The 15,101-nt window shown below is 35.9% G+C and overlaps 1 protein-coding gene and 1 long non-coding RNA gene across 2 annotated transcripts; one reads left to right on the top strand and one right to left on the bottom strand.

Moving 5' to 3' along the window:
• The first annotated feature begins 1,228 nt into the window (after positions 1-1,228).
• Positions 1,229-4,792, top strand: LOC147532485 (WAT1-related protein At5g64700-like). The gene is made up of 7 exons (XM_086648337.1): positions 1,229-1,527; positions 1,600-1,662; positions 1,789-1,905; positions 2,931-3,180; positions 3,534-3,692; positions 3,825-3,976; positions 4,406-4,792. The coding sequence occupies exons 1-7, from the start codon at positions 1,355-1,357 to the stop codon at positions 4,602-4,604; spliced, it is 1,113 nt and encodes a 370-aa protein (XP_086504463.1). The 5' UTR covers positions 1,229-1,354; the 3' UTR covers positions 4,605-4,792.
• Positions 4,793-8,296: 3,504 nt separating this feature from the next.
• LOC147532486 (uncharacterized) lies at positions 8,297-12,432 on the bottom strand. The gene is made up of 7 exons (XR_015227726.1): positions 12,280-12,432; positions 11,807-11,858; positions 11,372-11,543; positions 11,125-11,292; positions 10,928-11,073; positions 9,270-10,841; positions 8,297-8,486 (listed from the first exon to the last, which is right to left on the bottom strand). It is a non-coding gene; the product is annotated as an uncharacterized LOC147532486 (long non-coding RNA).
• Between the last annotated feature and the right edge of the window lie 2,669 nt (positions 12,433-15,101).

Genomic DNA, 15,101 nt, shown 5'->3' on the forward strand with positions numbered 1-15,101 from the left:
TATTTGTTGTTTAGTCCAAAAATTCACTTGATTGAATTTCGCCTCTTAATCTTCATCTTCTCTATCATGTCTTCGACTTTGCCGTAGCTGGTTGAAGATTTCCCCTCGAGATGTAATAATACTCTTAAACCTAATCCTAACATATCATTTCCATTGTCATTTTGATAGTGAATGCAATGTAACAAAACCCTAAAATAGGTTTATATTGTTTGGACTGAATTCGCAAAAAGGCGTTATTGCTTTGGTTCTCATCATGAAAACGTTACTGGTAGCAAGGCATTGGGTATCCTAAAGGCACATAGTCTGTGTTTAATGGTTGTTTAATTTTGATATGTTCATTGTTTTGGTGATTAATTAGGGTTGAATCCCTGGGGATCTTTACCACCTTACTAAAAAGCCGGATGCAATTGGGAAGAATAGGAGGAATCAAATTTAGGTTAATTCTTAATTGCATGTGTCTTTTGTTTTTTGCTACAAAATGAGATATAGAGAGAGAGAGAGAGAGAGAGAGAGAGAGAGAGAGAGAGAGAGAGAGAGAGAGAGAGAGAGAGAGAGAGAGAGAGAGAGAGAGAGAGAGAGAGAGAGAGAGAGAGAGAGAGAGAGAGAGAGAGAGAGAGAGAGAGAGAGAGAGAGAGAGAGAGAGAGAGAGAGAGAGTGAGCAACTGTGAGAGATAAAAATCAACAGGAGACAAAGAAATATAAGAGATAATGAGTAGGAGAAAGGAATAGGGAAGGAGATGAAGATTATAGACCAAAAATCGAAAAAATCAATTTTGGGACTCAAAATGAATATGCCCCTTAGGTTAAGTCTAGTTGACCGTAGTCTTTATGCCCTTGAGATTTTTTTTTATTCCCCAAAGTCGCGGCCTAAAAAAAACGAGGATGCGACGATCAACAAGTGTTCGGTATAAACCGAAATATGTTACTAATTATGAAGGCAAAAATAACACTTTTGCTCCTATTACTAAAAACAGGTGGTTTTTATGCTCATTCTACAAACATATTTTTCCATTATCTCATTATTCCTAATTTAGTCAATTGTTCCCTTTTTTTAATTTTTATAAAGCTACACTACAAGATTGTTTACGTATATTGTTGATGCTTGATTTTTCGATATTTGCAAAAGGATTCTTCTTTTGAAAAAGCAAAAATAAATAATAAATGATGATAAAAATAAAAAAACAGCATGAGATGCTGCTTATATATTTGGCCCTACCTAGAATTTAATGGCTCCTGGATGATTAGAAAGCAATCAACAGAACTCATAATTAAACTTATATAAACATGGGTATTAGTACATAAATCACAAAGAACTTGCAAAGAAATTTGATTTCTCATTCTCTTTCAATCTATAATGGATGGAAAGAAACCTTATTTTGCAGTTCTTATTATACAAACAATATATGCTGGCATGTTTATGATCTCCAAAGCTGCCTTTAATGGTGGCATGAGCAATATTGTGTTCGTTTTCTATCGACAGGCACTTGCCACTATCATTCTCATCCCTTTCGCCATTATTTTCGAATGGTATAGTAGCAAAATGAGAACTACTTTTAGCTTCTTTTGAGCTTGATTTGACACTAAATTCACGTTTTGTAGGAAGAAAGCTCCACCTCTAACTTTAGTGATATTCTGCAAGCTTTTCCTCCTTTCTTTGTTTGGGTAATATTGTTCAATTTCATCACTTAAATTTTGAACTTCTTTAGATAGTAAGTGCTTATATGTTAGAAGTATAGTTCACTTAAATATATGTGCTATTGATTTTTAATTTTGATCTCGAGTAATTAGGGTTACTATATGCTTGAACGTATATGGCTTTGGACTCATTTACACTTCCGCATCTTTGGCTGCTTCAATTTCTAATACTGTGCCAGTCATCACATTCCTCATTGCCCTTTTGCTCAGGTAACTCATTATCTTTTCGACTTTTCTTGGCGTAGAACCGAGTTACATAATAAAAGTGACTTTGCATGGTAACTTTTGGCAAAACTCCCAATGAGTTCTTTGTTTTGGTGAAAAAGATCATTCAATTTTTCTACTCTTTAGATCATCCCTACGTAGTTTCTTAACTTGGAAATGGTTGCGGAAGGTCGATGTTTAGGTGAAGCAAAGAAATTTTACAGGATACAAATTTTACAAATTTTTGAGTAAAAACGAAAGTTTCTTTTTTGTAATCTTTTGTAGTCTTTTTTTTCCTCCAAAAACCACCCGCCCTTAATGTTTTTAAGTTTCTTTTTCTTCCATATCTCCCACCCACCACCACCATCAACTCCAGTGACACTTCCATATCATCAACTCGGGCGACACCTCCATCATCAACTCCGGCCGTCAAATTTCAATCCGTCATCATGATTCTTATTCATCTTTCTCTCTCTCTATATATTCTTTCCACTTCCTTCTCTCTCTCTCTCTCTCTCTCTCTCTCTCTCTCTCTCTCTCTCTCTCTCTCTCTCTCTCTCTCTCTCTCTCTTCTCTCTCTAAGTTTCGGCGACAAGGTTGCTTCGTCTGGATGTGAGAGTCCATCGAAAGGGGTCCCTTTATCGGAACATAGATAGAGAGAGGAAGGCATGGAGAGGGATGGAGAGAGAAAAATGAGAGAGAGAGAGAGACAGAGATAATGGAGAGAAATATATGAATAAGGATGTGTTCGAGGGAAATTTTGTGGTTTTCGCACCCTGTGAAATTTTGTGTCCTGGAAACTATTTTTGTTTTCCCAAAACATTGACTTTGCAAAAAGGTTTCAAAAAATATTTGCATTGGTTATATCGTATTTGGAATTTCAATCAAACAAAATATAAGTTGTGTAGTTGTGTTCTTAAATGATAAAAATTCGAAAATTAAGTATTGGGTCCATTTTTTTTGTGTATTTCTATTGAGGCCCTTATGGGGTGGTCTTATAAAAAGAGGCTTTGCATTTGCAAATGATTTAGGATGGAAGTAGTGAACTTGAGGAGGATATCCGGAGTTGCCAAGATCACTGGGGTTGTCTTATGCTTGGGTGGAGCACTAATTCTTGCCTTGTATAAGGGACCACACTTGAAGACTATGCCTCACCCATTATTTGGCCATCCAACTAATAATATCCATGAAGTTAGTAGTAGTTTCAGCAAGAAATGGATCAAAGGTTGCCTTCTTGCTCTCACCTCCAACATATTATGGGCTTTATGGCTTATTTTGCAGGTTATTCTCTCCCCCTCTCTCTTTATTTATCTATATATGTCGGCCTTATAATTACGGAGAATGTTAGGTTCACAAAAAAAATTGACAAATTTTTTGCCGAAATGATGTGGCAAGATTCTTTTTAAAATTTGACTGAATCTGGACCATTCTCTTTATGACCATTCATCTTTTAACAGTCGAGATTTAGTCAAACATATTGAAGTCATGTTTGACACATTCACATGGAAAAATGTGATTACTAGAAAAATTAGTCATGTAATGTGACTTTTGTTAATTGTAATACCTTACCTTTTTGGCTTTTGTGTAGCCAAAGTGTATTTTGATCTCTCTCTCTCTATATACCCATCATGTAGGTACCAGTAATGAAAAGTTATCCCTCGCATCTTCTATTTGCAACTCTTCAGTGTCTTCTAAGCTCAATTCAGTCATTCATCATAGCAATTGCTTTTGAGAGGAACCCTTATAGTTGGCATCTACACTTCGATGTTGGACTCCTTGCCATTGCCTATACTGTAATATTGCTTTCTTCTTTATCTCTAAAAATTAATGCTCTAATAGTACTTAATTAAGTTTCATTCTTGTTAGTCTGTCTTTCGAGTTCTTCTAATTAATTCCAGAATATGTATTTCATTCATTCATGGCAGGGGATTGTAGTAGCAGCATTTGCATTTTATATTCAATCATGGGTGATCGAGAAGAAAGGGCCAGTTTTTGTTGCTATGTCCATGCCATTATCTTTGATCATCACCACCATCTCTTCCACGTTTCTTTTGGGTGAAGTCATTAGCTTGGGAAGGTGCTTTTCATATTTCTTTCATTTGTTCGTTTATTTGTTTTCCGGCAATGCTACCCATATTACCGAAACCTAAACCAAAAACTATATATATATGTATATATATATATATATATGAAGTACTAAGTGTTTGCAAGAGTTGAAAATTCTACTCTTGTTTGTTCAAGTATTCAACAAATAATTATTTTCCCATGGTAGCCTCTCTTTATGCACCGCAATATGGGAAATGCACTCTAATATGGGAAAGTCATGCACAAATCTGACAGATTTTGTTTTTTGAATTGTTCAGTGTGCCTCAAACCATTGACCTCTAAGGTGGCATCCGACAGATTTCAATAGACCGAGTTACATATATACTTGTTATTATTTATAGTAGAGGAGATAGAAATTTTTAACTCTTTAATGTTTTTAAATTCTAATTGTTCTTTTCAGTGTTTTGGGAGGAATTGTTTTGGTTGGAGGACTTTATTGTGTTTTGTGGGGGAAAAGTAAGGAAGAATATAAGAAGTCCCAAACAATTGAAGAAGGAGGAAATAAGGAATTAAAAGATTATCCAAGTGATGGTATAAAATTGTGTAGTCAAGAAGAAGAGAGCAAGACAAGTACTCATTTAGAGAAAAGTGAACTTTGAATTATTTCATCATCAATGTATAATTAGTACTTACGTGCCGAAATAGGGTGCTAATTGATTCACCATTTCCTATGTTTTTATTACTTTTGGTGTAGTAGAAAACAATATATAGGGTACTACTTGGGAGGATTACATTTGTGGCATTATTTAATACCTCTAATTTCACTCTTATTTTGGTTGCCTAAAAATGATGAAGCTATTGACTCCGGGTTTCGGCCAAGCTCAAACTCTTTTATCTCCCGACTAACCTGAATTGGAAACGGGCAAGTTCCACCAAATGGCGCAAATGCCTTAACCTCATATTTTCCACGAGGCAAGTTTACAAGAAAATTTTTCCACTACACATTATCGTAGGATTCTTTGCTCACTAATTTGACATTTGCAATTTATAATGTACATAAGTTGATTGTATATAATTACTTTTTCGTCCTCAAGACAAACCATCATACGTGCTACAATCCAAACAAAATATACAAGAAAATTGTAGAGAGTCCTACGTCAATAATTGGTTGACATAACCTCATATTTTCCATGAGGCAAATTTACAAGAAAATTCTTCCACTACACATTATTGTAGGATTCTTTGCTCACTAATTTGACGTAAGACTCTCTACTATATCTGAAAGGCAACCAATTATTGGAAATGCATTTCATAAATTGTAGAGTGACCAGTAAAGAAATTTTTGCACCGGGAATACAAACGTTCACCCATCCCTATATTGGTTCATTACAAGATGCATGATTGTAGTTGGCCAACTGATTACATAGCCCACATACCCTCTGTATTTTGGGAAAGTTTTCCGCACTTTCAATTCGAGCAGTATGAGGTCTACCTGATCGTTTCCTTGTTAGAGGAGGTAGAATCATCGTGTCTGGGTCATGATTTGGGCTTGTCAAACGTAGGTACCAGATTAACAGACTGGTTGTACGTTTTATAATATGCTTCGGTGGCGACATTGCCATCAAAAAATGTCGATGAATCACCTCCATTCATTTTTATATAGAGAATTGCATGCTCACATGGAATTCCTTCCACTTGCAATTACGACATGAGCAAGTCCGTTGGGCTAAGTCAACAGAATGGCTTGGCATCGACAATACCTCGTACTGAGATTCTCTGGATTGGGCACACATCCAACTACATGACACATTGTAACTCAGCTGCATATCTTTGTCCACCTTCGGGCATAGTCGAGGTTTACGTATAGCAGTGATGAAGTCTTCACACGTGTGAACTAGGTTATAGACTTTCAAGACAAACATCGACCTTGACTTGAGAGGCGCAACCGCAGGAATTTTGCAATCACATTTAGCACTTTTGCAAACACAAGTTACACGTTCTCGGTCATTCTTCGAAAAAATATAATTGTACCCATGTTTGATCGAGTATCTACTAACATGACGAAATGCAATAGCACCTCCAGCAAATTCCTGGCCAACATGTGTGAATATTTCTTGCCAACTTTCAGACCATAGAGGTTCTCTTTTCACAAGAGCAGTAGATTTTTTACCAGGATTAGATAACAGGAGGGAGAAGAAATCAATTTGCAACCTGAAAAAAGAGAAAAGTTTAAGGTAAGGGAACAGAAAAATGTAGAATACACAGACACACTGAAACGTAAGTAGTTAAGCAAAGATATTTTTGGAAAAAATAGTTAAGCCAAGTTTTACTGCCCCGTACAACTTTTGTTTTTCTGGGAACTACCTCATTTCTTAACCAAATAACTACGCTAGGAACATGCGAGGAAAAAAATTTCCTGCCCCTATATACGTATTTTTTTTTACAAAAATCTTACTATGAATGAATTCGAATTACTTGTTTTTCTCAAGATTGTTAGTTCTCGCCTATGTTGTGGTTGATGTCGAGAATGATAAAAATTGGACTTGGTTGTTTTGTAATTTGGCACGAGATTGATAGTAGTGAATTGTTCGCAAGCTTCCAACAGTTCTGCTTTAAGTTATGCATTTTTTTTCAAGTTGTGCATTTTCTTCTTGAAGATGTTCAATCTTGATTTGCAACTAACTTATGCTTGACATTTTTTTTTTGTTGACAATAACTTGCTTTCTTTATCATTTGGGAAAACTAACGCTTCACTAACCTGGTTCAATGTGCAATACATAGAATTAGTTTATTTTTAGTAACATGTTCCTAGTAAATATCTGAATGTTATACTTCTAATATTATGTACAGTACAAAAAAATCACAGTAAAGTAAAGTAGTATGCATTACCTGTTCAGCTCTCAGACTGGCAAGCTTCTCATCAAAGGTTTCGGCTATATTCCTTAAAGACCACCTTACAATCCTAGGCACTTCATCCTTACACTTCTCCTCTCTTTCATAACAGAGAATATGTTCGCAAAACCATAGCTATAAAGAAAACAAACAAAATTGTATATTGAATCAGGCACTTCAATGTTGAGTTTCTATTGAAATGATCTTCAACATACTCACTGGCAGGATTATGAGGCACCCGGAAGCTCGTAGTGGGTCGTTGGGGTGCCAATTGATGCGATCAATCATGTACGAGTGCACTACCACTGACCAACACAAACTTTGAATTGATTCATTTGACTGCAAGTTAATTAGTATATGGGTTGGCACTGAGTCCCCCATGTCGAATAAAACAGTTGCAGCAATTGACACGATGAGCAGTCTGATCACATTTCACGGTCCATTTTGGACGGTTGGCCCAATCCTAGCCCATTTTAAAATTATATTTAGGCTTCTAACCCACTGACCTAATAATTTTAGAATTTTTTGACGAAAGGCCCAAATTTTGGGCCCCAAATACAAAAAAACTCCAACAAGGATTATTATCTCACCCAAAACCCAATAATGAAATAATAACTCATATCAAACCCAAATACACATCCCTATGCTCCGTCTCTTCCCAACTTGTATCTCTATGACCTATTGGTTTCTTCTAATCCCTCGTTTGCCCTCCTATATATATCCAACTACTACTCCCTCACCAAAATATCTCTCTTTCCTTCCATAATCTGGGTTTACTTTCTCTCTCTACCTAACCGAGTCCAACACCAAACCCTCTTTTCTCTCTTCTCTCTCTAACCTCACCGGCCATCTCTTCAATCTATTCCACCTTCATTCATCATCTTCTTCTCTGTCTACTTTGCTCCTTCCTTCATCATCGTCTTCTTCTCTGTAGACTATAGAAGCCGACATACTTCATCTATTCCACCCTCATTCATCATCTTCAATCTATTCCACCTTCATTCATTCATCATCTTCTTCTCTAAAAAACCCCAGCCGAGGAGAGATAACCCTTTTCACGTTTTCCTGGTTCAGTCATCACCGTCATTCATCATCTTCTTCTCTGTAGAAACTTCAGTCATCATCTTCTTCTTCTATAAAACCAGGTAACTTTTTATTATTTGTTCATCCTTCTTTTGTGATGATTAGTTTCTGGTTTGTGCGCAATGTTTATGATTTGTCCGTACAGTTTAGGGTTTTTTCTCTCAACTTCTGTTTTTATACTTTCATTGTTCAGATTTTGAAAACATTTTGTTAAATGTTAACCTAACTTTATAATGTGTTAACATATTTGTTGCAATGCTATATAATGATCACTGTGATCATCATTTTATGAAATGATCAGACATTGCTGTGTGGACCATATGATTTTACCACATATTTCTTGTTTGTACGTTCATTTTTTGATTTGTCCGTACAGTTTATTTGTTATTTTCTCTAAAGCTTTCCTGTTTTTGTAACAAAACCTTACAGTTTGTGTTAACATTGTGTAGATTTGTAGAACATTGTGTTAAATGTTAACAGTACTGTATTATGTGTTAATAAATTTTGTTAAATGTCACCATTTTTCCAGTTAATTTAAAATTTCACAGAAACTCAAACATTTTTTACTAGGGGTGAGCAGAAACCGAACCAATTGGCCGAACCAAATCAAGTCGAACCGTACCGACCGATTTTTAGGCCGAACCGATCACCGTTCGACTCGGTTCGGCCAAAAAACCGAACAACCCTAATTCGGCTTGGTTTGGCCTCGACTTGAGTTTCTAGAAATCGCCCAAACCGAACCGACCGAACCTTAAGGAAAAATGAAATAATAAATTTGTAAAGTTAGAAAGTGCTAAACTAAAAAGTAAAAAAATTAGAAAACCCCTAATCGAATCTTCCATACTACTATTCGTCCTCCTCCCTAGTTGTTGTTGTCGGCTTCATCAACCACCTATTCAACTTGATTGAAAAGTTTTGAAGGTAAGTCTTCACTGATTTTCTATTTACCACAACCTATTCTTAGTTAATAACTTACAATTATAGATTTTCTATTCGTACTTCTATTTATTTATTTATTTATTTTTGTAATCGTGGAAAAGTACGATGAATTTTTAATTTTTATTTTCAGCATATGTAATGGTGGAAAAGTATGATAAGTTCTTAATTTGTATTTTCGGTGTATGCAATGAAATGAACGACATTAGTTTACAATTTTCTCTAAATTGTGATCGGTTAAACCGATCAATCGAACTCAACCGAGCCGAACCAAACCGAGTCGAACCATGTCGACCGGCCGAATGTTCGGCTCGACTTCAGCCGACGATTTAGTCAAACCGTCACTTATTGGTTCGGCTTCGGCTCGAGCCAAAACCGAAAAAAATCGACCGTTGCTTACCCCTATTTTTTACCATGGTAAAACATTCTTCCAATTTTTAGGACAGTGAAAGGAATGTGTGAACATTCACCCGAATGATACGACATTTCCGATTTGATATTAACATTTGTCAACCTGTTAAGACATTTGACGATATTTTCATAACATTTTATTCAATTTTGCAGTATGAAAACTGATAGGTCAATTTCTACATCTCAAAATAATGATAAGAAGTTAGTATGTGAATCATGGGGCGACGTATTTACTGAGATTGGGCAAATATTTCCCAGTGGTGTCAAAGCTTTTCGACACGCTCTTGGTCGATATACCATTGCAACAAAGAATAACTATAAATATATCAAGAATGAACCAGGTCGTGTGACTGCCGTTTGTTCCAAACCCGGATGTAATTGGAGAGTCCACGCGGTTGCACCATTGGGATGTAAATCTGTGTTTCTGTTGAAAGAGTACGAACCGAAACACGATTGTTCCGATATTGTTCTCAAACCTGCGGATCCCAAGTTGTCTAGTAAACTTGTTGGCAGCCTAATTGATCAAGACATCAGAAAACACCCAGATTGGAGTACGGCTGAAGTTAAAGAAAAGTTCCAAGACGATTACGGTGTTGAGTTGAGTTATTACTTCTCTTACGGTGGTAAGAAGGTTGCGATGGACAAAGTATTTGGGCAGGAGGGTGATTCCTATGCAAAGTTGAAGTGGTGCGTAGATGCTTTGGCGACTACTAATCCCAATAGCAGAATTGATTTGCAAATCGAACCCACTACCAACAGATTTGTTCAAGTTTTTATTGCCCTTCACGCATCTATCCTTGGGTTTCAACACTGTCGCCCTGATGGAACATTCGCAAAAACTCGTTTTAATGGCTGCATTTTAGCTGCGGTTACCAAGGACGGAAACGACGATATGTTTTCATTTTCACATCTTACGTTAACATTCTAATGTTCCTGCTAACACTTCACAAGATTTTATCTGGTTTATCAAAAATGTCGCGGCAGACGGTGCGATGCTGCATCATTTATATATGTCAATTTTCATTCGTCAATTATGTGTCGACATTTCTGAAAATGCTAATGCAATATTGCTTTATGCATCAACATAACTAATTTTGTATTTCTTTCTTATTTTGTTAGGTCTTTTCCCCATTGCTTACGCAGTTGTGGACATTGAGAATGATCATAATTGGGATTGGTTTCTGGAAAATTTGAAATTAGTGGTGGATCCGATAAAACGTTACACCTTTATTTCATATAGACATGCTGGAATTCTAAAAGGCGTGAAGAATGTTTTTCCCACAGCTCATCACTCATTCTGTGCTTTGCACTTACGATGTAATCTGAACTTGAGAATACGGAACGGGGCGCGCCAGTCACGTTATTTTCAGAGTCTTATGTTTACGGCGGCACGGGCATTACCCGAGAGTGAGTATCACGCAACCATTGAACAAATGGTTGAGATGGGTGGAACGAACCAATGTGGAGAGGTTTTTCCAATCCCTTAATCCGGAATCATGGGCCGATTCTTTTTTCCCAGGGGATAGGTATTTTGTTTACTTTTTTTCAGTTGAAATGTTGAAACACCATTAACCCTGTTATCGACACACTTTAAGTTTACTCAGTTATTTTTTCACATTTAATCATAATGTTGGAACAAATAAAGATTGATAACACTTACTTTTCTCCCTGTGTAGGGAATTTTGGCTCCCCAAGAACATCTGCATATTTTTGTTGGGTTCCAAACATTATGAATTTCACCTCTTCCATTACATCCTCCACATATGCCGCATACTCCCTGGCATTTTCGAAACACTTCTTGGCCATCTTCTTATCAAATGACATCGAATCATAATGGGTCCACCGATGGAGAAATACATTATATATCAAGAGTGTCCAGTGCCCCCCCTTTGCGGTGTCTCCCGTTGTTTGATGACAGATGGGTGCACACACAAATAATATTTCCGGTTTCCCAGCATTATTGCTCAATGTACGATTGAACATTTGTTCGATGGAAGCTTGATTTACCTCAGCCTTTATCATTGTCTGTACCATAAACACAAAGTTATCAAAATGTTCACTCATATAAAAGATGATAGGAAAACATCCTAATCACTTAACTTACATAGATTTCGGATGGGAGGCATAACAGACTTTTTTCTTTCAATTTCTGGTGATTAGTGAGGAAGGAACTCGCCCAGTTAATTATTTGTGAATCGCATTCGAGATTCATCATTAACATATCGAGCTGCTTCCCACAGATGTCGTTAATCTCGTCACTAAACCAGACCTTCGTACTGCAAAATTTAGAATAAACAGTGTCACCTTTTCTAATGTTAGGACATTTCAAGGAATGCTGGGACATTACAGTAAGCGAATAAAAATGCTGCAACACAAACACTAATGTTCAAACATGGGTTGGATTTTCTATTTGGACTCCTTTTTTGGGCCTTAGATTTATCCTCTCATAATTTTAGAGACAATATCCTTCCACCCTTATATTAACATTAAATATTTAAATTAAAAAAAATAGTTAATGAAAAGAATGTGTACGACGTACCTGTAGGCGAGGCGAAATAGTTGAGAGAGTAAATCATTATAGTCAAATTATCCTGAAAAATAAGACTTTAGATCATTGAAATGGATAAAATTCGGCCACTCACAGCATGAAATGAATATTCATTTAAAATTGTTGAATTGACTCCAAATGTTCACTGAAGAGGAGTATTCCTGTCGGACTGAAAATAGTGGTTGATTATGACCAACTCCTTTCAATGTAGTTCAGTCCTAACCCAACAACCACTAATTGAAAAAAAAAAAAAATCTAATATATCTACATACATTTTAGGGTGACAAGTCTATCTTTGGATATTTTGACAAATTATTTCAAAACAAATGGATTTTTCAGACATCATAGTTCAAAGAGAAAAGGAAACCTAGATTAAGCGACTAAAATAGATCTTAAGACAAAGTTGATATACTTGTATTATTCAAGTCATGAGAAGTAGTAGAAATGGGAGAAAGATCACTTACAAGCGGGGAAGGGAATTGTGTGTCCTTCAAGCAAGAACTTCCAATCACTCCACTCAGCATCATATAATCAATTAAGTGAAGTCCTGAGTAGAGAGCAGAGAGTAGTAGAGAGAAGTTTACATGAAGAGAGGAGATAGAGAGTGTTTCTTCTGTGTGTGATATTAAGTTAGATTTATAGATGAAATGTTGTCAAGAAAAAAGTACATGTGATGAGCTCATCTGATGGTACACGAAGTACGATGCATCAAATCTTTATTTTAGATATGAAATGACATGACGACTCAAGCCGACTTCTGAGTTTCTCTGTTTCCACACTCCATTTACCTTCAGATTTGACAATTCACTGACTTCATCCCTCATGGTTACTGTTTCTTATCAGATTGGACCCAAATGCATCATCACTTTTTTTTTGCCTACACGGAATATAGAGTGCCTCTAAAGGCTGCCTGTTTTCTCTTAATCTAGCCATCCTTTTTTGGCACTCTCGATGGGCTTCACACTAATCACTCTGAGGCATGCAGATTGAGTCAGTCTGAGTGCCCATCCGACTGTCTCAATCAGGCTAGGCGAGAGGGAGGCCCAAAATAAAAGGAAAGGGCGTCTATAGACGCACCCTAGAATATATAAGGATGATCCTTAGGCCTTGTAAGTTTTTTTTTTGGTGAAGAAGAAGGCCTTATAAGTTAATGATATGACTTGAATTTAATGCAAATTTTGTTTCTAATACTTGTACATTTTTGGAAAAATGTATTTTGTCCGAGATGCTTTTGAGTTTCTTATATTAGTCTTCACAAATAATTAGTTGGGGAAGATTTACAAGGACTTGCACAGTCTTTAGGAAACAATTGTGTATTTCATATAACATCGATATCAGAATATTTTTGGGAATTAGCTCTTGATATCATTTAAATGTTTGAACTCAAGATACCATTCTCATCAAAAAAAAAACTCAAGATACCATAACTTATTAGATGATTCCAGACCCATCTGGTCTCTCCCGACTGGAATTTCATCTGATAATTTCACTAAGGTCATTGATTTCATATTGAAAGCAGTGGTCACACCTCACTTTCCATAAAATCCATAAAATGGTCGCAAAGTGAATATTTTCTCTGGTGTAGCAGAGATGACTATGATTTTTCCACGAGAAGATCCAGTCAGATATGGACGTAATATTTTCAGATATGATACTGTAGTTAAACCAGATATTTTTAGCCAAAGCGCAGTGTAAGAGAGCATGCTCAATAGATTCTATACTAGTGCAGTTGGGACAAGTATTATTATTGTCGATATATTTACCGATTCTTTCCCTAACTGGGAGAGCTTTGGTGCAGATTTTCCAGATGAACATTTTGATGCGCGGAACAGTCTGGAGAGACCAGATGAAATTTCAGTTCAAACATTTTATTAAAGTGAATGTAGATGCATCGTTTACTAATGTAACATCCAATGTGGGAATTAGCTTGATTGTTCACAATGCAGAATCAAAATTCATAAAAGCGAATGTAAAATCCACTAGAGCTAGAAACAGTGAAGAAGGAGAGGCGATGGCAATCTTACTCGGCCTCGAATGGGCGACAGCTAATAACTCAAGAATATAATCGTAGAAAGTGACAATATCAATCTCATCAAACATCTCCACAATAAACATCACACGGTACACTGGCAACCTTTAATCCACATCCGCAAAATTCGTGAAAGCAGAAAAGAATTCAAAGTGGTGAAATTCAAGTATACAAAAAGAGAACTCAATTCCAGTGCAGACAGATTAGCTAAATGGGCAAGGAATAAAAACGCGAGCAAAATTCGGAAGAATGTACCTTGTATTTTAGTTAATAAATATTGTAATAACGCTGTTATTTAATATATGAAAGCTAGTTCAACAAAAAAAAATACCATAACTTATTTTTATTGTTGCTTTCTAACTTGTCGTGACCATTGAACCTGCTCATCAATGCAAGAAAACAAAAAAAAATAGCCTAAATTGTAGGGTATTAATGTATTTTTAATAAGGAGAAGCGACTACAATGTACACAACTTAAAAAAAAAACTACAATGTACACTTTTTACCTTTGAATATAAAAATAAATACAAACATATGCAATACATTAGCATCCTAGTCATTAGCATCCAATTCATTAGGAGTGGGTTCAAGAATTCGCTTCTCTAACTAAGAGCATCTCCAATGCAAAACTTAAAAAAAACTCTAATTTTCTTATGTGGTGAGTCTCAATTGAGATTATATTTCCTATGTGACTAACTTGAGTGTCTCTAATTCAAGTCTTTCTCCAATGCAACACTCTAAAAAACTTCTAACAGATACACATGTCACACATACATTTAATAGGAAAAAGTAGTTGAGAAAGAAAGGTTTTCTATTGATCCAAAAATTAAATTTGATGACTAGGACACTTAAGACTCTCAAAAGAGATTTGAAAAATAGAGTTTCTAGTTGAGACATCTTAAAACTTAATGCTTCCACATCATCTTAAGATCTCAATTGTGAAATTAGATGAGTGAAGTTTGGCCAAAAGCACATACATCATCCCAACAATATCATTTTGAAGTTGCAACAAAAACAATACCATCTTTACTTAGAAGATTTTTTAGGCTTTGTCCAAAGTTATCAAAGACAAATTTGATAAAGGCAATCATTAAAATGGTTAAGCACAGCGTGTGTATAGGAGGCAATGTTCTAAATAATGTTTGACCTGACGACAAAATTGACACCGTTAAGTTGTAGCTAGATCGGTAATCTCCGGCAAGTGACCTTCATAAATTAAAAAAAGAAAAGAATAAAAGAACCACTCCATGACATGAAA

This window comes from Eschscholzia californica, unplaced genomic scaffold, assembly GCF_041429995.1.
Source record: "Eschscholzia californica isolate CP2 unplaced genomic scaffold, dmEscCali1.0.p SCAF_6, whole genome shotgun sequence".
NCBI classification, from domain to species: domain Eukaryota; kingdom Viridiplantae; phylum Streptophyta; class Magnoliopsida; order Ranunculales; family Papaveraceae; genus Eschscholzia; species Eschscholzia californica.

Excerpts from the sequence above, each read along its gene's own strand:
- LOC147532485 (XM_086648337.1), top strand. The coding sequence starts at position 1,355 with ATGGATGGAAAGAAACCTTATTTTGCAGTTCTTATTATACAAACAATA. Across the intron at positions 1,528-1,599 it reads TTCGCCATTATTTTCGAATG|GAAGAAAGCTCCACCTCTAA; the intron begins GTATAGTAGCAA and ends CACGTTTTGTAG. Across the intron at positions 3,181-3,533 it reads CTTTATGGCTTATTTTGCAG|GTACCAGTAATGAAAAGTTA; the intron begins GTTATTCTCTCC and ends CCCATCATGTAG.